The sequence below is a fragment of the Xenopus laevis genome, chromosome 1L (assembly GCF_017654675.1).
Source record: "Xenopus laevis strain J_2021 chromosome 1L, Xenopus_laevis_v10.1, whole genome shotgun sequence".
NCBI classification, from domain to species: Eukaryota; Metazoa; Chordata; class Amphibia; order Anura; family Pipidae; genus Xenopus; species Xenopus laevis.
Window position 1 is genome coordinate 26,347,924 of NC_054371.1, and position 22,828 is coordinate 26,370,751.

Sequence of the window (22,828 nt, forward strand, 5' to 3'; positions counted from 1 at the left end):
TAGTAAATGGACCCGCAGTCCTCTCTGGGACCTTAAAGGTCCCAGAGAGGACCGAAACGTTGGAGATGATTTTGTGAATAAAGCACATTGATTTATTTCACCAAAATGAAGGAGTGCGGGTCCATTTACCAAGATCTAATATATATATTTATAGATATATATATATATATATATATATATATATATATATCTAATGAAAATTCGCCAGCGTGACGTCATTTAGAAAGTTTCAGGCGTCACTTCAGGCGTCACTTCAGGCGTCACTTCGCTAGCGAAGGAGATAGACGATAGCGTTGATTCGCACTCTAACGCCAGGTGGATTTTCGCTCTGGCGAACGGATGTAACTCTGCAAATTCACTAAGATGCGGATTTTACTGAATGTTACCTTATTCGCCAGACTTGCGTTCGGCAGCTCAGACCAGGCAAATCGCAATGGAGTGCATAGGACTTCCTCAATTTTTAGTGCAAAATTTTTCTAAGTCCCAAAAAACGCTGGCGTCTTTGCCTGCAAAGGTCCGTAAAATTTATTTTTGGATAACTGGGTTCCCCCATACATTTCCTAACATATGGCACATAACTTCACACTTTAGGGAATTGGCGTTGTCCAATCGAATTTACACCTGGCGAAGTGTTGCGATGGCTGCGAAGTCGTCGATGGTGAATTTTCGCCGCTTAGTAAATTTACCCCTAAGGGTCTATTTAGTTCAATGTTTTCCTGATCATGCTTTAAAACTTACATTAATATTTGTTTGCATGCAACTGGTAACACAAAAGTCAGTGGGCAAATAGAGGGTTGCAGAGCTTCATAGCTTTGGGCTCTCCGTTCATCAGTAGAAGCCAGTAGCTATCACTTTGCTTCAGAGGTGCCAATAATGGGCATGCCCTGTTGTTATGCAGAACAAATTGCTGCACAAATTTACCATGATAAATGAGCTTCACTGACTTATATATGGGGGGGGACTGGAATAAACAACTAGGAGACTGTCTGCAAAAACATAGATAAAGAGTTTGTAATGTAATAACTGTACAGTTATCAGAAAGTTAACTGATACACTATTTTCATCGCATGTAAATTAATTGTTTCATTTTACTCCCCTTTTTTCATTAAAAAAAATGAAGCCAAACAAACTGTACTGGCTACAGCAGGAAAACACCAGCAAAAAAAGGATCTGCGGGTATACAATTAAACTGTAAAATGATTGGAGAACTAGTAATAGGATTTTTATGACCGCACCTTCTTGACTAATTCTCTCATTTAACCCAATAACAAATCCTACAGTAAAATCCTTTTCTCTGGTCTATATTTCAAAGCATTGAACAAGAAATTATTAGGTTACGGTATAAATATTTTTAAGGGAAACATAATAGCTGGTGCCAAACGCAGAGGGCGACAAACGCTGGTAAAGTTTTGCTAGCGTTACTTCGGCAATCAAACTGAAGATGCGCTAGCGTTGGCTAATTTGCATACGGCGGGAAATTTAAAGTTGAATGGATGTATATGTTGCAGCAAATACATTACACAAGTCCACGGAACCTTAATAAAGAAAATAGAGTTGTTATATTGCCCTACACATGAGCCCACTGTTTAGTTATTGTTCCATATGTTAGAAAATGTATGGGGGAAACCGGTTAACCAAAAATATTTTTATGGCCTTTTGCAGGCTCTCACTAGCCAGCATTTTTGGGACGAAGAAAATTTTTCCACTAAAAATTGAGAAACATCTATGCACTCCGCCTGGTCTGAGCTGGCCGAAGGCAAGTCTGGCGAAAGAGGTAACGTTCAGTAAAATCCGCATCTTAGTGAATTTGAGGAGTAACGTCCAAAGCGAAAATTCGATAGAGTGCGAATGATTCCTAGTGTCTGTCTTTTTCGCTAGTGAAGTTATGCTTGCGCCCATTATTTAATTGGCGAAGTGTCTGAAGACAAACGCTGGCAAAGTTTCTCATTAGTCACTTCGCCCTTTAGTAAATCTACCCCAAGTTAGATAGTCCTCCCTCCCTGCTTCCCCCTGCATACTTTAATAGCCCTAAAATATTTCTCACCTAACAGTGCAGAGTAAGTGCAGCGGAGCTTGTGGGCGAGTATTGGCGCATGCGCAGTTGGAGCAGTGATCTGGTTCGTGCCAACTGCACATGCTCCTAAAGTGCTGGAATTTGCCGAAGAGGACCCGGAAAAATCTAAAGATCCAGAAGATGGTGCCCACAAGCTCTGCTGCGCTTATTCTGCACTGATAGGTGAGAAATATTTTAGGGACATTTTTAGGGATATTGAAGTATGTGAGGGGGGGCAGGGAGGGGGTTTTCTTAATTGGGGGGTTGAGTTTTCCTTTAAAGTTCAATTATCTGAAAAACCCCAGGTCCTGAACATTCTGGACAACAGGTCCCATAGCTGTATTCAAGTAAATGAGGCATGTAATGAATGTACATGACCCCTTCAATCTTTTAGGGTACGTATGAAGCAGCCCTTTGTTTAGAAATGAATTTGGCTCATTTTTCAGGCAGATTTTTTACAGGTTACTCCAGTTAGTTGGATAACACGGGTGCGCTCACCCCAGCTGGATTGAGATCAGGGCCTTGACTTGGCCATTGTAGGACATTCACCTTTTTGTTCTCAAGCCACTTCATTGTTACCAGATCTCTGTCCTGCTGGAAGTTCTATTCTACAGTTTTACTGCATCTTACACATCCAATACAAGATCTCTGTCCTGCCGAAAGTTCTATTTTACAGTTTTACTGCATCTTACACATCCAATACAGGATCTCTGTCCTGCCGAAAGTTCTATTTTACAGTTTTACTGCATCTTACACATCCAATACAAGATCTCTGTCCTGCCGAAAGTTCTATTTTACAGTTTTACTGCATCTTACACATCCAATACAGGATCTCTGTCCTGCCGAAAGTTCTATTTTACAGTTTTACTGCATCATACACATTCAATCATTGTTCTATTTTATAATGTCCAGCTTTGCTAATGCAGGCAGCCCTATAGCATGATGCTGCCATACTGTACTTCAGTGTAGGTGGTATGTTGGGTGACAAGTCCTCTGTGTTAGATTTGGGCCACTGATACTGCTTATGACCATTTTCTATTTTGGTCTCATCTAACCACAAATCCTTTTCTTGCAGTAACACTGAGTCACTCTCCTGTTTATTGCATACTCCAAACATACTTAGGTTTGCATATAGAGTTTTGAAGTATGACCTATACTAGGCAGCATCTGGGTGGTTTGATAGAGCTTCCATTTCCTGATAAAACCAACACTGGGACTTCCACTCGCATGTTATCTTTCACACTTCTCTTATGCATTTCTATTACTATATGTGCAACACCTCTGGGACGAACTTTAGATTTAATTTGCACAGCTGCTCTTCAGCTTCACAACCTTAAAGGGTTTATTCACCTTTGAGATAAAGATTGAAGGGATCATGTAAATTCATTATTTCATTCATTTACAGGTATGGGAGCAGAATTCTCAGGAGCTGGGGCATGTTGAGAGAGTGATATTCTGAGACAATTTTTCATTATTTGTGGTTTTTGAGTTATTTAGCTTTTTATTCAGCAGCTCTCTATTTTGCAAATTCAGCAATTTGGTTGCTAGGGTCCAAATTATCCTAGCAACCATGCAGTGATATAAATTAGATAGAAAATCAGGAAAGGATTGCACACTCAATTTAAAGAAATTAAATAATATACAGGTATTGGATCCTTTATCCGGAAACCCGATATACAGAAAGCTCTGAATTATGGAATAGCCATCTCCCATAGACTACATTATAATGAAATAATCCACATTTTTAATGATAAAACAGTAGCTTGTACTTGATCCTAACTAAGATATACTTAACCCTTATTGGAAGCAAAACCAGCCTATTGGGTTTATTTAATGTTTACATGATTTTCTAGTAGACTTAAGGTATGAAGATCCAAATCATGGAAAGATCCGTTATCCGGAAAACCACGGGTTCCGAGCTTTCTGGATAATAGGTCGCATACCTGTATTTATTAAATAAGAAAAAAAGGGAATAAGAAAAATATACAAAAAAAAATAACAAAAAAGAACAAAAAAGAAAAAGACAGCCTTTATCTTTTTTGTTTTATTTTTATTTGTGCCCCTGAGTAGGACCAGTATGGTCGAAACGTGTCGGGCTCACTTTTTGTTTCTGTAATTTTTGTTTAATTTTGGTATATTTTTCTTTTTTCCTTTTTTTTCTTATTTAATAAATATATTATTTAATTTCTTTAAATTGAGTGTGCAATCCTTTCCTGATTTTCTCTGTGAGATTTGGAGACCCACATGGTTAGTCGCCCAATGCATTAGCACCTCCCATTATATATTTTTAAGGGTGTGCACCCTCTTTTCCAAATTTTACCGATATGAATCAGAGACTGGAATATGAATAGAAGGGCCTGAATAAAAAGATCAGTAATAAAAAGTAGCAATAACAATACATTAGTAGCCTTACAGAGCATTGTACTTAGCTGGCATCAGTAACCCCTATTTGAAAGATGGAAAACGTCAAAAGAAAAAGGCAAATCATTAAAAAAATAATGAAGACCAATTGAAAAGTATTTTAGAATTAGCCATTCTATAATCTAATATAATTTAAATGTGAACCACCCCTTTCACTGCTGGGTGTTTATAAAGTTCCAACAATATCTAGATTGTCAAAAAAGTGTTCACCCCATATATTATCTAAACTGACCATCATATTGTGTATATTAGATATTTAGTAAAGCAAAACAAAAAACCTTCATCCCTATTGTCTTTCAATGTAAGCATCAACGTGTTATTCTAAGCCTCCTACCAAAGGGACCAGACCCATACGTTATTAGCCTATGATTAAGTGCCCATATGTGGCACGAAGTGAGTAAGGCTATTAGATATGATTGATTGAGACGTGTAATAATAAACTAAAGTTATTTTAAACTACAAGAACTGCTCCTGGTTTCTCTACATTTTTGGGGTCCAGACTAGTGCCAGCGTTAATTTTCCAGTTTTGACAGACCCATACCTTGTCAGGTTATCTTACAATGTAACTAAACTGCTATGTATAGATTGTATGCAATATATAAACAATATGCCTCTAGGCTGGTGACATGTGGAGGCAGTGATGCCCATGAACAACTTGAGTGTCCGTGGGTGTTTAAAGGAGAATTAAAGCTTAAATAAAGAGGTGTTGTCCATTATGTTTTGTGCTTCTGTACCAGCCCAAGGCATCCACAGCCCTTTAGCAGTAAAGATCTGTGTCTCCAAAGATGCCCCAGTAGCTCCCCATCTTCTTTTCTGCTGATTCACTGCACATGCTCTGTGCTGCTATCACTTACTGAGCTTAGGGACCCACTCACAATATACAGTACACATAGAATAGAAATGTCACAATATAAGGCTGATTAGTAATTAATACAGATAATTACTACATGGCAGCACAGAAACCAGTGCAATTAACATCAGAATTTAATAATCAGCCCTGTAGCACCAGCTTATATTACAGGGGAAGCTCATTTTCTGCTGGATAATTAGTGACGAGCCCTAAGCTTAGCTTCTCAACAGCCAATCAGAGCCCACTGAGCATGTGAGTGTCACAGACACTTTCCAAGATGGTGACCCCCTGTGACAAGTTTGAAGTCCAGGATCATTGCTGCTATTGACAAGCTGAAACTTTAGGCTGGTGCAACAAGTTCACTATATAGAATATGGATTTTTTAGCCATATTAATTTTTAGGGTTTGTTCTCCTTTAAAACCCCCTTCTTCAACTTACATGAATCTAAGGAGTGTAAGATGCCAAACTGTGCTTTGTAATTAAAGTTATTGGCTAGTTGGAAAGGCTCTCTCCATACCTGTCAGTGATACTGTGCAGCAGGTTTGTGTTCTGATCAAGCAGGACTGTGTAACAATCATTCATTATAGGAGTTAACAGGTTTTTGCGTTTTGCTTTGTTCTTTATTGGTTGTCTGACAAATGTTATCATTCTTCCCATAACAAGAGGATCCTTCCCGGCATCAGAGTCAGCAAACGTGATAGAGTATCTTCCATAGCTAAGGCCTTTGAGGGTAACAAGGATGTACAAATCAAAGGCATTCCATGGTTCAGTGGAATTTTGGATCTGCAAGGTGAACAGGATAGAATTACTACTAATGTTTACATTATTTGAAACACTCAAGGGAACCTCCTACATAGTCAATTAAAGGGATACTGTCATGGGAAAACATGTTTTTTTTTTAAAAAACGCATTAGTTAATAGTGCTGCTCCAGCAGAATTCTGCACTGAAATCCATTTTTTTTTCAAGAGCAAACAGATTTTTTTAGATTTAATTTTGAAATCTGACATCGGGTTAGACATATTGTCGGTTTCCCAGGAGCCCACAGTCATGTGACTTGTGCTCCGATAAGCTGAATTCACTCTTTACTGCTGTACTGCAAGTTTGAGTGATATCACCCCCCTTCCGTCCCCCCCAGCAGTCCATCAGCAGAACAATGGGAAGGTAACCAGATAACAGCTCCCTGGTAGATATAAGGACAACAATAGTAAAAATCCAGGTCCCACTGTGACTCCTTCAGTTACATTGAGTAGGAGAAACAACAGCCTGCCAGAATGCAGTTCCATAGTGCAGCACTGACTCTTTCTGAAAGCACAAGACTAGGGTTGGCACTAAACACCTGCCAAGGCCGGGGCCAGTATTACAAATTTACCGGCAATGTAGTTGCTGGTAATTTGTAATACCTTTAAAAAAAGCCCACCCCCAATTTGCTCAGAACTTACCTTTTTTTCCAGTCTTCTGGACATCACAAGATGTTGCTCCGCCCACTTTTGCGGCACATTGCGTGGCTCTGCCCCTTTTTGCATCACGGACCACCCCCTTTTGTGCCCGCCCCCCCGCCGCCCGGCAATCTTTTTCAGAAAAGGTGGCAACCCTACACATGACCTGGCAAACTGACCTGAGATGGCACCTACACACCAATATTACAACTAAATAAATACACTTGCTGGTTCAGGAATTACATTTTATATTGTAGAGTGAATTTGCGGTGTAAACAATGTAATTTAGAAATAAAAACTACACCATAAAAATCATGACAGAATCCCTTTAAGTTTGTCTGATCCAACTGTGGGAAACCAATGGTAAAATGCTGAAAAACATACATTTTCAAGCAAAACACGTGTAATAAAGACAACTGAAAAATACCATACAGTAACTTTGCTGGCAGAGGGGAGAAGAGAATTCATTATTGTGGTGACAGAGTTGTGCAGGTGGTGAAATACAGCACCGTTATAGGAAGTCTGCTCTACTCTAATCTCTACTCATTTTCTATGCTTAGAACGGCCCACTGAATGGAAACTATACGTATAGGCTTTCTGAGTTTGAATTAACAAAACATATGACAAGGTTTGACAAAAGACAAAGTGACAAAGAGCATTTTGTGAAGATCAGCCTGTTGTTTCCTCTTTTATAACATACTTTTTTTTTTAATAATGATTGTATAATGTTTCTCTATGAATATTCACTTTTCTGTTAAGGGCTTGTATTTCTATTGGTTATATTTAGGACCAAAATGCTTGTATATCCATTCAAGAACACAAAGATAACCACTGTAAGCTTCCTCTGTAAATTTACCAGTTCAAAAATATAACTCCAATATGAAATGTGGCAACTAATAGTCTATATGTGCAGGTATAAGGGCAGGAATAGATGAAGCGCTTGGACCCGATTGCGACGTGTCGGGTCAAAGAGCTTCATCTAGTCCTGCCCTAAGTCTAGTGTGTTACAACAGAGCTGAGCAAACCCAGATGTTCTAGGACTACAATCTAAGGGGGATGGGGGGTTCTACAAGTTCAGCAACTTCTGGAGAGCCATCACTGCAATATATAACATGGTTGCAGTTGGTAATGGAAAAAATGTGGAAAAACATCTAAAAGCAGCTCTAAAATTAACCATTTAGACTTATTCTAAGAAACACTTTATTTCGGTTTTTGCAAGTTTGCAAAAATGGGATTAAAACAAATCATGTGAATACCTGTGCTGGCACCGGCTGTCCAAACTCATCATTAACACCAGAGACAGAAATGTTCAGGGGCACAGACACAAATGTTTTAACGTCCCACGCCAATGGGTTGTACACAGTGATATTAATCAATCCTGCAGGTAACAGGGAGATAAAGCATGAGGGTCAAGCATGGGATAGTTATACATTCTAATGGTCTTGTGATCCTAATGCTACTTATAGGCACCATCTGTCCCTACTATACCTGCTATCCCACAGTCACACTCCCTTCCCAGAGACTATTATCCACTGTTACTATAGGCACCATCTGTCCCTACTATACCTGCTATCCCACAGTCACACTCCCTTCCCAGAGACTATTATCCCACTGTTACTATAGGCACCATCTCTCCCTACTATACCTGCTATCCCACAGTCACACTCCCTTCCCAGAGACTATTATCCCACTGTTACTATAGGCACCATCTGTCCCTACTATACCTGCTATCCCACAGCCACACTCCCTTCCCAGAGACTATTATCCCACTGTTACTATAGGCACCATCTCTCCCTACTATACCTGCTATCCCACAGTCACACTCCCTTCCCAGAGACTATTATCCCACTGTTACTATAGGCACCATCTGTCCCTACTATACCTGCTATCCCACAGCCACACTCCCTTCCCAGAGACTATTATCCCACTGCTAATATAGGCACCATATCTCCCTACTATATCTGCTATCCCACAGCCACAGTCTCTTCCCAGAGACTATTATCCCCACTGTTACTATAGACACCATCTCTCCCTACTATACCTGCTATCCCACAGTCACACTCCCTTCCCAGAGACTATTATCCCACTGTTACTATAGACACCATCTCTCCCTACTATACCTGCTATCCCACAGCGCTCTCCCTTCCCAGAGACTATTATCCCACTGTTACTATAGGCACCATCTCTCCCTACTATACCTGCTATCCCACAGTCACACACCCTTCCCAGAGACTATTATCCACTGTTACTATAGGCACCATCTGTCCCTACTATACCTGCTATCCCACAGCCACACTCCCTTCCCAGAGACTATTATCCCACTGTTACTATAGGCACCATCTCTCCATACTATACCTGATATCCCACAGCGCTCTCCTTTCCCAGAGACTATTATCCACTGTTACTATAGACACCATCTCTCCCTACTATACCTGCTATCCCACAGTCACAGTCCCTTCCCAGAGACAATTATCCACTGTTACTATAGGCACCATCTCTCCCTACTATACCTGCTATCCCACAGTCACACTCCCTTCCCAGAGACTATTATCCCACTGTTACTATAGGCACCATCTCTCCCTACTATACCTGCTATCCCACAGTCACACTCCCTTCCCAGAGACTATTATCCCACTGTTACTATAGACACCATCTCTCCCTACTTTACCTGCTATCCCACAGCCACTGTCCCTTCCCAGATGCTATTATGCCCAGTGCTACAGGTAGTGGAGATATAATAAATAGTTCCTTGGCAGCACATCTATGTAGCGAGTGACAAAAAAAACAAAAGACTGACAAAGAAACTTTTAGTAAGAAATACCATTCCCGTGGCTGTTAGCTTTGGGGCTGTGCAAATCCAGCACAATTGCAGTCATCAGCTTTCTTACTCCTGCTGCACCGTGAAGCAGGTTTGTCATATACATGTCTCTGACTTTTGGGGACTCTGTGCCTGTGATCCCGTCATGATGCTGGACCTTTAAAATAAGACATTTTAAGCCCTATGTCAAAATGAATTGATTGACTGTAATATTTAATGAACTATAAAACGCAGAATACAATATTTCAGTTGAAGCACTACATTTCCCCATACCTCTGATACAGCCCATCTGAGTGACCTCAGTTGCTCCATAGCCCAAACCTTGTCCAGGGAACCTGACGGGCGCTTTAAAAGATGCTGCGCAAAAGCCGACTCTGCTGCATAAAGCAATGAACTAGCTCTACGTGCGACTCCTTTGAGAACATTGCGGGATGCGTAGAACCCTGTCCATGCCTGGGAAGAATCTGAATGTAAGAGAAAAGTTTGAGCTATCTACAGGAATAAACAGAGGTGCTGCATTGCCCCAGTGCCATTGCCAAATGAAACAAACCAGCCATTGGCTTTCATCCATCTATCACAAGTTATAAAATGAAAGCCAATATCTTATTGGTTACTATGACTAACTAAACTGGAGCAATTTAGCAACTACAGTGGAACCTCAATTTAACATCCCCTGATTTCTCCTCATTTTACATTGTTGTTTTGTGGTCCCACCTATATATTATGCATAATACATTTCCCTGATTTTACAACATTTTTTTCTGGTCCCTGAAAAATGGGGGGGTTCTACTATAAATGAATAAATCAACCCCTCTGTTTATAGGGGATAACTTCACCTGAAGAGTACGGAAGGAAATCTTGGTTCCCTCTGAGCCCCCAAGTTAAATTCCGATTGTATAGGTTCCTAAAATATTCTCCAAGGGTGGAGTACTTTACAGTCACACCAAATTCTTGATGTTTGTTTATGTAGTGAATTAACTGGTCCATGTTGTTGAATTGAACAGATGCGTTGAAGAACTGCTTGTCGCATCCCTAAAGGGAAATAAATACAGTTTTACCAAAAGACAAATAGCAGTACAGATTAAACTTTATCGTGAGCCTCATCTGTGCATATAGGTCTGTTATAGTCACTCAGTGTATACATTAATAAAATAAATGCAGCTACAAAATGTCTGGTGTCTAAAGCCCATCCTTGATAAAAAAAAAAAAGAACGCAACCCCTGAGTGTGAACTGATAGAAAAAAAATAGCTTTGTCACTCTATTTTCCGGCAGCTGATCATGAAACCACAAGTTGGTGCATTAGTGACTGGGGCCCATACCAACCAAAGAGCAACTGTGCAGATACAGATCATTAAACTGTTAGCACTTCAATGTAAAAAGCCATTATTGGCATTTTAAGGCTACGTATATGGCTGTTTTTGCTTCATATTTCAGAAACTTGTATGATATTTCTAGGGATGCATCGAATCCTACTTTTCGGGATCCAGCCAAATCCTGAATTGAATCCTTTCCTGCCAGTAAGAATAAGATCCAAAGAATTGATGTGTGGTTGTATGAATTGCCTGGATTTGGTGCATCCTTATATTTTCTTCAGCACCAGGGGCATTCTTCCTGGCATGAGGCAATCCAGTCACTCCAGACTTTATACTTATTATATTTTTGGCTAACTATATTAGAAACATTTTTTATTTTGCACAGCCTATCTATTTACCCAGTTGTTATTTTTACACTGACCTGCTTCATTATGGCACTTTATATTCAAGTTTTCTTATCTACACCTGATTTAATAAATCCTAATCGGGGGTGTATCAACATGACCCCTATTTAATGTTCAACTACCAAATAAACTTATTAAAAGTTTACCAATACGGCACCCAATTTTACTTGAGGTGTACCAAAATGGCACCTGAAAAAGGTGCACAGAATGGCAACTAACTAAAATTGGATGTATCTCTTTATAACGTACACCTGTTTGAATAGATCTACTAAAGGTGTACCAAAATGTCACCCATGGAAAACTGGGTGTAGCACTTTATTTTATTTCAAATATTTTATTGAAGTTTTATTATAAAACAAGCAGAATCAAAACGCAGCCTGTTAAGATGAAGTGCACTTTATTTTCTATAGTACCTAGACCTGAGATAATTGGACATAGGGGTTGGTTTTATGTGGTAAACTCAGGGATCACTTGAAGGCAGGTGGGAGGGTGCGGCCCTTACTAGGCCCTCCTGCAGGCCTTACTATTCCTTACTGTGGTCTGCTGCAATTTGTTTTAATTGCTAAAGGTTCATATTAAAAGGAGACATATAACAATCGGATAAATGAAAAAAAAAACGAATTTTGCAGGCAATTATGAGTAATATATGATGTTGTTTTTACATGGTGCTAAAAATTAATATTATCTTTAAAAATAGCCCCTTTATTAGAGATGATCACTGGTCCATGTCCCTGTTTCAAATGAGGGGTGGACTTGTCCTAATGGTCCCTGCCAGAAGCACAGTAGGAAGAGGACAGCCAATCACAGCCCTGCGGTCACATAAGCAAAGCCATGCTTCAGTTCCCTATCAGGTCCTGCTAGCTGCTGATTGGTTCCTGTCCTACAGTGCAGTGAGCTGAGAGCCGCTGGCTCCCCTGCACAGCCTGGAAATTCAGGGAGCAGGAAGTGGAAGAGAAGGGAGTGAGTATTAAAGTTTTTGCATAAATACTCAATAAATCAGCCTGAAACACTACTTTTTAAGCACAATTCTTCTATATCTAAATGAGTATAATGCACTGGTACGTTCTTATTTTTTACACAAAATGTCTCCTTTGAAATACAGCGTGATGATATTCTCTTTTTTCATGTTTTTAGTCTGATATGCTTCTGTACTCTATTCTCTAATAGAAAAAATGGTTTAGATCTCCTGATTATGGTTACAAAAAAAAAAACAGTTTTGCTCTTTGCAAATGCAGAACAGAAACCTAGCCCAATAGAGCTGTAAGTAATTCATGAAGTATAATAAATTCTCTCTCTATTACTTACACTCTGTTGCCCACTCTACAGGAAACCTGTACTCACCCACGGCCACAAGACGTCACTGCTTCTAAACCAAGCCGCTCTCTCTCTGATATTCTTCACCATGGTTTCTGCATAAGGGTGAATTGTGTCGGCTGTCACAGGCAAACTCATATTTGGATATACGCCATCTTTAGGGGGGTCAGGAAAAAGTGCAACCCCATTCCAGTAAAACCCTGATCTTTCAGAAGAAATATAATGTAAGATAATAAACGAATGCTGTTAAGGCGCACCTACAGTACACTAAAAAACACATACTGTGAGTTTACTTGTACCATAAACCTTAAGGGTAGGGCCATACGAGGAGATTCGGGGAGATTTTGTCGCCTGGCAACTAATCGCCTCGTCTTCTGAGCGACTATCTCCCCAAACTGCCCCAGCATTTTTCCCCATAGGCTACAATAAAAAAGTCGCCTGCACTAATGCACACGCGGCGATGCGTTTTCTATAGTCGCCTGAAGTTGCCTCACTGACAATTCGTTTATTTGTTCCTGAATCTGATTTATCTTGCACCCAGCACCTCACTGAGGCAACTTTGGGCGACTATTGAAAACGCATCGCCGCGTGTGCATTAGCGCAGGCGACTTTTCATTGTAACCTATGGGAAAACATGCTGAGGCAGTTCAGCAAGATAGTCGCTCAGAAGACGAGGCGATTAGTCGCCAGGCGACAAAATCTCCCCGAATCTCTTCGCGTGGACTAACCCTAAGGAGCACTTTTGTAGTTTTCAATATACTAGCGGCTTTAACACGGTTAGAGGCCCATTTACTAAGGGTCGAATATCGAGGGTTAATTAACCCTTGATATTCGACCATCGAAGTAAAATCCTTCGACTTCGAATGTCGAAGGATTTACCGCAAATACTTTGATCGAACGATTGAAGGAAAAATCTAACGACTCGAAGGATTTTAATCCATCGATCGAAGGATTTTCCTTCAATCAAAAAAAGCTTAGAAAGCTTATGGGGAAGTTCCCCATAGGCTAACATTGGTGCTCGGTAGGTTTAAAGTGCCGAAGTAGGTAGTAAACATTTTTTTAAAGAGACAGTACTTCCACTATTGAATGGTCGAATGGTCGAATAGTCGAACGATTTTTAGTTTGAATCGTTTGATTCGATGTCGTAGTCATAGTCGAAGGTCGAAGTAGCCTATTCGATGTTCGAAGTACCCAAAAAAAACTTTTCAGTTCGAATCCTTCACTCGAGCTTAGTAAATGTGCCCCTTAATATAATGAATCTGAAAACAACGATGTCACCGGCTGTTCAGTTTGGCAAAACGGTCCCAGTTGACAGAAAATTTCATTAGTGAGAAGAGGACTCTCTGCTTAAAGGAGAACTAAAGCCTAACTAAATAAGTAGGTAGAAATGTTGCACATTATGTTTTGGGCTTCTGTACCAGCCCAAGGCAACCACAGCCCTTTAGCAGTAAAGATCTGTGTCTCCAAAGATGCCCTAGTAGCTCCCCATCTTCTTTTCTGCTGATTCACTGCACATGCTCTGTGCTGCTGTCACTTACTGAGCTTAGGGACCCACTCACAATATACAGTACATATAGAATAGAAATGTCACAATATAAGGCTGATTAGTAATTAATACAGATAATTACTACATGGCAGCACAGAAACCAATAAGTATCAGCATTTAATAATCAGTCCCGTAGCATCAGCTTATATTACAGACCAACCTCATTTTCTGCTGGATAATTAGTGACGAGCCCTAAGCTTAGCTTCTCAACAGCTGCTCAGAGCCCACTGAGCATGTGAGTGTCACAGACACTTTCCAAGATGGTGACCCCCTGTGACAAGTTTGAAGTCCTGGATCATTGCTGCTATTGACAAGCTGAAACTTTAGGCTGGCGCAATAAGTTCATTATATAAAATATGGCATGTTTAGCCCTATTCATATTTAGGGTTTAACTCTCCTTTAATAACTTAGTTTTCTAAGCAGAGAAACACCACAACACTTTCCTTTGCTCTAATCTTCTACCAACTGCCAGGCAAAGTGAAGAGAAGGTGATGCTGTTGTTTCATATTCATTATATTAGCAGTGTAAATACTGCTAATATGTTGAAAACTAGGGGGAAAAACATGAATTTCTTTCAAGGGTTTATAGTTGCTTTAACTGCCAATTCTTACAATCAGTGTCATGCATTAAAACAATCATAATACGTTGTATGGTTTTACCTGTTGGAAAACGGTAGGTCGGAAGGAGTACAGTAACTGTACTGATCCATTAAATGGGTGAAGATCTCTTGTTTGTCTGCTAAAGATGGGGAGCCTCTCCAAATAAACTGTAGCTCCTACAGAACAGGCAAAGCAAAAACATTCATTTATACACCAGTTTTATTCATAGTACAGATGGCACAGATTATTCTGCTACTCCAATCATATCGTATTTATGGGATCCTTTCTAAAACTCGTTATGCAGAAAGTTCTGAATTACTAGAAGGTCCATTTTAAGCAAATAATTCTGATTTTTAGAAATGATTTCCTTTTCTCTGCAAAAATAAAACAGTAGCGTGTACTTGATATTAACTAAGTTACATGGATTCAAATTGGTGGCAAATTAAAACCTTTTTTTTTTTTTTAAAGTTTAGCAGACACAGAGATCCGAATTACAGAAATAACTATTATCCAGGAAAACACCAGGCCCTGAGCATTCTGGATAATAGATTCTATATTTGTAATATGGGAGAGGAGTCTTACAGGGCAACCATCTCAGTTATGAAACATCCGCTAACCTGTTGTAGATGCAATAAACCTGTTTTGCAAACACTTATACTTTTTTATATTTTGTGCAGTTGTTGATATATTCAACAATTCGTTTTATTTGTTCCTGAATCTAATATATCTTCCTCTTGCACCCAACACATTCATGCTGTAAGTGACAGCATGAGCCATCAATTTCAGTGCATTACTGACAAACAGCATGGTTGGGTTTTTTGCAATAGGACACTCACCAATACAAGACTTGCTTTAGTTAAGTATCTCTTATAATGGGATGCTGTATCTTTTATATTAGTCCAGGCTCAACTTATATTGCGGAAGCTTATACCTTGGCATTTTGCATGTTGGCTTTAGTGTCATAATCAATTCGGGAGATGAGGTGACCGTTAAATCCAGCCATGGCAAACAAAGTAGGTGATGCAGCCGAGGCCCCAAAAGGATCCACATGCCATGAGAAACGGGGCCTGACTCCAAACGTTTCATAAATAAACCCATGTCCTTCTGTATGATAAAAGACAACTTGTAATACATTCCTGCAATTATGTCCTGGTGCCTCTGTCAGAACTGAGCCTTAAAGGAGAACTAAAGCTTAACTAAAGAAGTAGACTAGAAATGTAGTACATTATGTATTGAGCTTCTGTACCAGGCCAAGGCAACCACAGCCCTTTAGCAGTAAAGATCTGTTGTTCCAAAGATGCCCCAGTAGCTCCCCATCTTCTTTTCTGCTGATTCACTGCACATGCTCTGTGCTGCTGTCACTTACTCAGCTTAGGGACCCACTCACAATATACAGTACACATAGAATAGAAATTACAGGCCAACCTCATTTTCTGCTGGATAATTAGTGACGAGCCCTAAGCTTAGCTTCTCAACAGCAGCTCAGAGCCCACTGAGCATGTGAGTGTCACAGACACTTTCCAAGATGGTGACCCCCTGTGACAAGTTTAAAGTCCTGGATCATTGCTGCTATTGACAAGCCGAAACTTGAGGCTGGTGCAAGAAGTTCAGTATATAAAATATGAAATTTTTAACCATTTTAAGGGTTTAGTCCCTTTAAAAGAAAGAATAAAATGCATCTAAAAGTAGCTCTAAAGCATCATATCTTCTTACCTCCCAATTAATGTTTCTAATTAATGAAGCATTAGTCACAATGTGAGCAATCCCCATTCATAAATGGGAACAAAACAAAACTCACACTTTAGTAAATCTGCATGTGATTCAGTGGCACAGTCTGGTTCGTGACCACCTTTCGGGAATGGAACATGGGTCATTTCAGGACACTTTGTCACCCAATCAGTTTCTAGCTTAGCATGCTGGTGAGAAATCCTTGTGTAGGTCTGAGAGGGCCTTTCTTTCCTTTAGGAATAGGCATCACAAATGCCCAACTTGCAACTCTCTAGTTGTTGTTGAAGGAAGGTTCCAGGCTGGACAACTCTTAAAAAAAGTAATACCCCCCCAGGTGAAGGCCAAAGCTACCCTGCATACCTACAAACCCACCTCAGCTCTAGCTCTGGTTCTTGGAGGGGCCAAGAAGTGCCCTGCAGGTGACCAAAACAACTGTTCCTTGGCACATTCAAATCAGTGTATTGTGAATGAGTTGCTGTGAAACATATGCTGCCTGTTTGAGGACCACTCCTAGGTGAAGAAATTTCTGTTCTGCAATAGGCAAAGCTGCACGGTCTAATCCCACTCAGCTCACATGAGAAAGTTACATTGTGACTACTTTACCCCTGGCAAGATGTTTAACTGCAGTCGTGGGCATCCAAGAGGGCTGTTCAACCATTCAAATCTGTAGGACATACTGTATGCTGCGCCTGTGTGTCTTATTTAGTACAGTTACATGGGACGATTGAGACCAACACATGCAGTGCTGAGCAGAGGTACACATTTATGGCATGGGGCAGTTAGATTTTGCAGAGGAACATCTCCATATATATTAGCTTTGATACTGCGTGCTGCGACCACTGCTAAATCACTACTTCTCTTTCCTTTTATATCTATGGTACTTTCATTATGATGACACTGATAACATATGAATGCAACATTACCTACCTGTTAGCTGTAAAATCTGATCATCTATTGTAGTGAGAGCCTCATCGTGCATTACCTGGCCTCCAATAATAAACTCTAGCCTTCCTTCACGAATTAGCTGCCGCACCTGGAAAGCAGATTATCCACATGTAAGACACAAAAGCCACAAATATACTGTAAAATGTGTCTTTGTCAGGGTAAAAATAACCCCAACTGCAAATTATAATATCCGTAGGATTTACAGTAGGGTGTAAATTATCCCTTATAATACATGAGTAATTCCGTGTATAACTCAGCCTGCAGTCTTGTGCCTTAGTTTATATAGTCACATAACCCCTCAGTGACTTCTAATATCCTACAGTAGGGGGTACAGTATCCCTTATAATACACGAGTGATACTAAGAGTTCCCTGTATAACACAGCCTGCAGCCTTGTGCCTTGGTCACAAAACCCCTCAGTGACTTCTAATATCCTTATCATTTACAGTAGGGGGTACATTATCCCTTATAATACATGAGTGATATTCAGAGTTCCCTGTATAACTCAGACTGCAGCCTTGTGCCTTTATATGGTCACATAACTCCTCAGTGACTTCTAATATCCTTATAACTTACAGTAGGGAAAACATGATCCCTTATAATAAATGAGTGATACTCAGAGTTCCCTGTATAACTCAGCCTGCAACCATGTACCTTTATATGGTCACAGAACCCCTCATTGACTTCTGATATCCTTATAATTTACAGTATGGGGTACATGATCTCTTATAATACGAGTGATACTCAGAGTTCCCTGTATTACTCATCCTGCAGCCTTGTGCCTTTATATGGTCACATAACGCCTCGTGACTTCTAATATCCTAATAATTTACAGTAGAAGGTATATTATCCCTTATAATACATGAGTGATACTCAGAGTTCCCTGTATAACTCAGCCTGCAGCCTTGTGCCTTTATATGGTCACAAAGCCCCTCAGTGACTTCTAAGAACCTTATAAATCAAGCAAAAAGCATGTCCTACGTAATATTTTATATACAGTAAAATGTTTAGGGTTCCATGTACAGTCAAAGCTGTCCTACATATTGCTTTCTAACAGCCTATAAATGTGAGGAAGAAATAGTATGCTTGAGGCAATACAAAGGCTCCACTTACCTGCTGCTTTTCTACATTTCCAGCAAACAACTTCCACCACAAGCGGAAAAACTCCTGTTCCACCACTATAAACCTCCTTCGGTCCCCTCTGATCAGCTCTTCCACAACTGTAGTGTAGACATTTGCAGCGTATGCATGCATGCTTTCCTGTAACAAAAGGATTGTACTAAGAATTAACTACATAAGTAGCATACATCTTACTTTATAGCCTTTTTGCCTTATGATAATAGAATTGGCAGAAATAGAACTGGTAAAACTTGGGAAGGTCACAGCATGTGTGGCATTATGATTGGCACTACCACATACTTGTTTGCTGGGCAAGTCGCCTTGTCAGTCTTGTCCATCTCTGTGACAAAGTAGTCCGAAAATTCTGGATGCCAGATGTGATCTCAAAAATTTACTATGCAGCCCTTGTACCAAGAAGAACGCTGAGTCTTTAAAGGGGCAGTTCACCTTTAGTGAACTATTTTAATATGTTATAGGACAGTTCTAAACAACATTTCATTTGGTCTTCATGTTTTTTTTTTTTATCTTTTTTTACATATTTGTCTTTTTGGGGCAGAGACATACGTGGAGATTAGTAGCTCAGCGACAAATCTCCTCTTCTTCACCCAGCTAGAATCAAAATCACCAGCGGGATGCGACTTTGCTTTCCTGAAGTCACGAGGCAACTAAATCTCCCCCAATCTCCACGTGTGTCTCTGCACTTAATATGGGTCTTTACAGCTTTGAAATGGGGGTCACTGACCCAATCTAAAAAACAACAGCTCTATAAGGCTACAAATGTATTGTTATTGCTACTTTTTATTACTCATCTTTCTATTCAGGCCTCTCCTATTCATATTCCAGTCTCTTATTGAAATCAATGCATGGTTGCTAGGGTAATTTATACCTTAGTAACCAGATTGCTAAAATTGAATACTGGAGAGCTGCTGATTAAAAAGCTAAATATCTAAAAAAAAAAAATATTTAATAAAAAAACCAAGAACAAATTGTCTCAGAATGTCACTTTCTACATCATACTAAAAATTAACTCAAAGATGAAAAACCCCTGTAAAGGAACAGGAACTATAAACCATCAAAACAAATGAATATAAAACTGCTTCTGAGATATACACTAAAATAACAATTTTGAAACAACAGAGCCACCTGCTGTTCATTTTGACCAAATACTAAATTAAGTAAATGAGCAGAGAAGGGTCACCTGACATTTCTCTTTAGTCAGTTCTAAACAGGGCAACATCATCTTTTTTTTTTTTTCATTAACTTAATTTTCTACCAAATCAGCAGTGCAAAAACATCTAATATCTTGAAAGCTATGAGAAATAATAATTAAAGTAAATTGCAAAAGTGTTCAGAAGAGTGGTCTGAGCAATTCTGCATTAGTTTGTTTTGGATAAACATTTCACTTTTTTTTTGCATTTTGAAAGTACATTATGGCTGTCATCTGAGTAAGGATACAAATAACACAATATGTGTAATATAACATGTATGTGTATGTGTGTATATATATATATATATATATATATATATATATATATATATACCGAATCCATGCTGGTGCACACCACTCAAAAAAGTCCAATGCCTGGGTAGAAGACATTCAATCAAATATATTAACCATAAACCGCACACACATGACTTTAATGAAAAATCAGCAAAGGCTGTGATTTATTTCTTCAACGTTTCGGCTACCAAACTTTAGCTGTCCTCATAATACATATATAACATAATATAACAGTTAGTAGGACTACAGACAGGTTCTGCCGTTTAAGTTATCGTTTAACATGTTTAAATTGTTGTTAAATATGATTTTAGTAGATATGGATGGCAGTCACAAAAATAGTAAATAACCATGACAATAACCGTTAGTACAGCAATTTATGTACATGGATCCGCACTCACTCAATTCTTTGCAGTTGGGGATATGACCACTCTTTTTATTATAATGTCACCAACAGTTTGATACTTTTGGTGACATTATTATAAAAAGAGGGGTTAGGGTCGGGGAAATCCCGACCCGCACATCACTACAGTAGACACAACATGCTGTTAGTACACCAGACTGTATACAGAAACGTAACGCCAGTAAAGATATTCATAATTGGTTTGTAATGTTGGATAATAACCTTTAAAGGGCATGTAAAGGCAAAAAAATAAAATCCCATTTTTACTTTCTTTAATGAAAAAGAAACCTATCTCCATTATACTTTAATTAAAAAATGTCTACCTTTTTTATAAGAAACCTGGCTGTATGCAGTGAAATTCTCCCTTCATTTACTGCTGTGGATAGGAATTGTCAGACGGTCCCTAACTGCTGAGCAGGGAAACAATCATACTTATGAACAGCAGGGGGAGCCCCCGCCTTACTTCCCAGCCATGCAGAACTCAAGCAGCTTTGTTTATGATGATCCCTAAGCAGCCCAGACCACACTGAGCATGTGCACAGTCTTAGTCTTGCAAAGATGTTTAACAAAGTTACAAGATGGTGACCCCCTGTAGTTCATGTTTATATTTAGTATACAAAATACAGCATTTCTAGTCTTATTCTATTTTAGACTTTACATGCCCTTTAAATTAAATGACTGGAGCACTGAGGAGTGCGAAAAAGGGGGAATAACCCCTCCCTACAATAACAAAGGTGGTCTATTTATAATGAGACCAGCAAAATGAAAAAGAAAGTGAAAGAAGAATATAGGGCACTCTGAGCTAAATTATAATCACAATATATAGAATCTCTCTCTCTCTCTCTCTCTCTCTCTCTCTCTCTCTCTCTCTCTCTCTATATATAGTGAATAAAGTACCCCTCTTGTAAAATATAAGGATATTATAAGTTGCCGAGGAGTTTCATAACCATATAACCATATTTTTATACAGGTCATGGAACTCCGAGGTTGCTACTAATATCCTCATATTTTGCAACAGGGGGTACTTTATTTATTATAATACACAAGTTTCAGTGAGTCATGTGAGAGAAATGACATCAGAACTCACTGTTTATAACTGATGACATCAGAACTCACCATTTATAAGGATATAATTTAATGGCTTTTGTGTATTATATATATATATATATATATATATATATATATATATATATATATATATATATATATATATATATATATATATATATATATATATACACACACACACACACACACACACACACACACAACTGGTTTATGTGTAGGTGTTTTGAGTACCCTGGTACAGACTTGGTTACAATGCTAGAGAGCACATACAGTTAAAGTGAAACTACCATTACTTCCTACTTTATTCTCATCACATGATCACTAGCCAGTTTGCCTGAATACACTGTGACCTAAAAGCAATTCCTCTCTCCTGAACATTCTATGACAAATAATGACAGTCTTCTTTCTGCTGCTGGGAGTTTTTGTAAGACAACAGCTGCAGAGCCACAAGAAGCAGCTCGTGCTACAGACAGTGTATCCTTCCCAATACTCCCCAAACTTTAGGCAGCAGTCAGGGATATAAATAAGCACAAGCCTTACCTGCACTGTGTACACCCATCCCACATCCATGTGGCTGTGGGGAATCACGAAAGCCTGTATGGACTGAGCTGAGAGAGGGCAGACACATCCCAGCCAGGTAGAGAGAAGTACAAGCAGGACGATCATGTTCAAAAATCTACTGCCAGTCCCCAGCATCCAACCAGCAGGAACACAAAGACAGCTGATCGGTCCTACGGCGAGCGGGAGGAGTCAGGCTGAGTGATTCGCACTCTGTACTGGCAGATAGAGCAGAACAGTACAGGCGGAAGTGAAAGTATTTTCCTCACAGTTTTTCAGTGGTATCTTGTAATGTCGTTAACCCTTTCAGTGTACAGCGTGTTTCTTTGATTTACAGTATAGCATTAGTAGAATCATTTCAATTCATACACAGTATCGATGCAAGAGCTGTATGTTGCTGCAAGGTCCCATGTGAGCTGCTTTTGTCACCTTAGTAAAGAAAAAAGGCTGGTAGTGACTGAGACTTGATTTCATGCCACCATTGTTAGGATGAAAAGAACCAATTTTATTCATTTGTAATATTGGTGTGTAGGCAGCAATCTCAGGTCATTTTGCCTGGTCATGTGCTTTCAGAAAGAGCCAGCACTTTAGGATGGAACTGCTTTCTGGCAGGTTGTAGTTTATCCTACTCAATGTAACTGAATGTGTCTCAGTGGGACCTGGATTTTACTATTGAGTGCTGTTCTTAGGTCTACCAGGCAGCTGTTATCTGGTTACCTTCCCATTGTTCTGTTCTTAACGGAACAGTTCAGC

The 22,828-nt window shown here is 39.4% G+C and overlaps 1 protein-coding gene across 2 annotated transcripts in view; it reads right to left on the minus strand.

Annotated features, from left to right (window-relative positions):
* man2b2.L (mannosidase, alpha, class 2B, member 2 L homeolog) overlaps positions 1-22,283 on the minus strand; it is a 34,977-nt gene extending 12,694 nt beyond the window's left edge. Inside the window, exons 1-11 of one of the 2 annotated variants that reach the window (XM_018228545.2) lie at positions 22,058-22,283; positions 18,543-18,689; positions 17,413-17,518; positions 15,689-15,861; positions 14,818-14,933; positions 12,640-12,817; positions 10,417-10,612; positions 9,854-10,044; positions 9,584-9,737; positions 8,019-8,140; positions 5,843-6,108 (exon numbers count right to left, since the gene is read on the minus strand). In XM_018228545.2, the coding sequence (XP_018084034.1) occupies positions 5,843-6,108; positions 8,019-8,140; positions 9,584-9,737; positions 9,854-10,044; positions 10,417-10,612; positions 12,640-12,817; positions 14,818-14,933; positions 15,689-15,861; positions 17,413-17,518; positions 18,543-18,689; positions 22,058-22,213 (1,805 nt within the window). In that variant the 5' untranslated portion in view covers positions 22,214-22,283. The remainder of the gene's footprint in view (positions 1-5,842; positions 6,109-8,018; positions 8,141-9,583; positions 9,738-9,853; positions 10,045-10,416; positions 10,613-12,639; positions 12,818-14,817; positions 14,934-15,688; positions 15,862-17,412; positions 17,519-18,542; positions 18,690-22,057) is intronic. The other variant, XM_018228548.2, reaches the window with a different exon arrangement.
* Between the last annotated feature and the right edge of the window lie 545 nt (positions 22,284-22,828).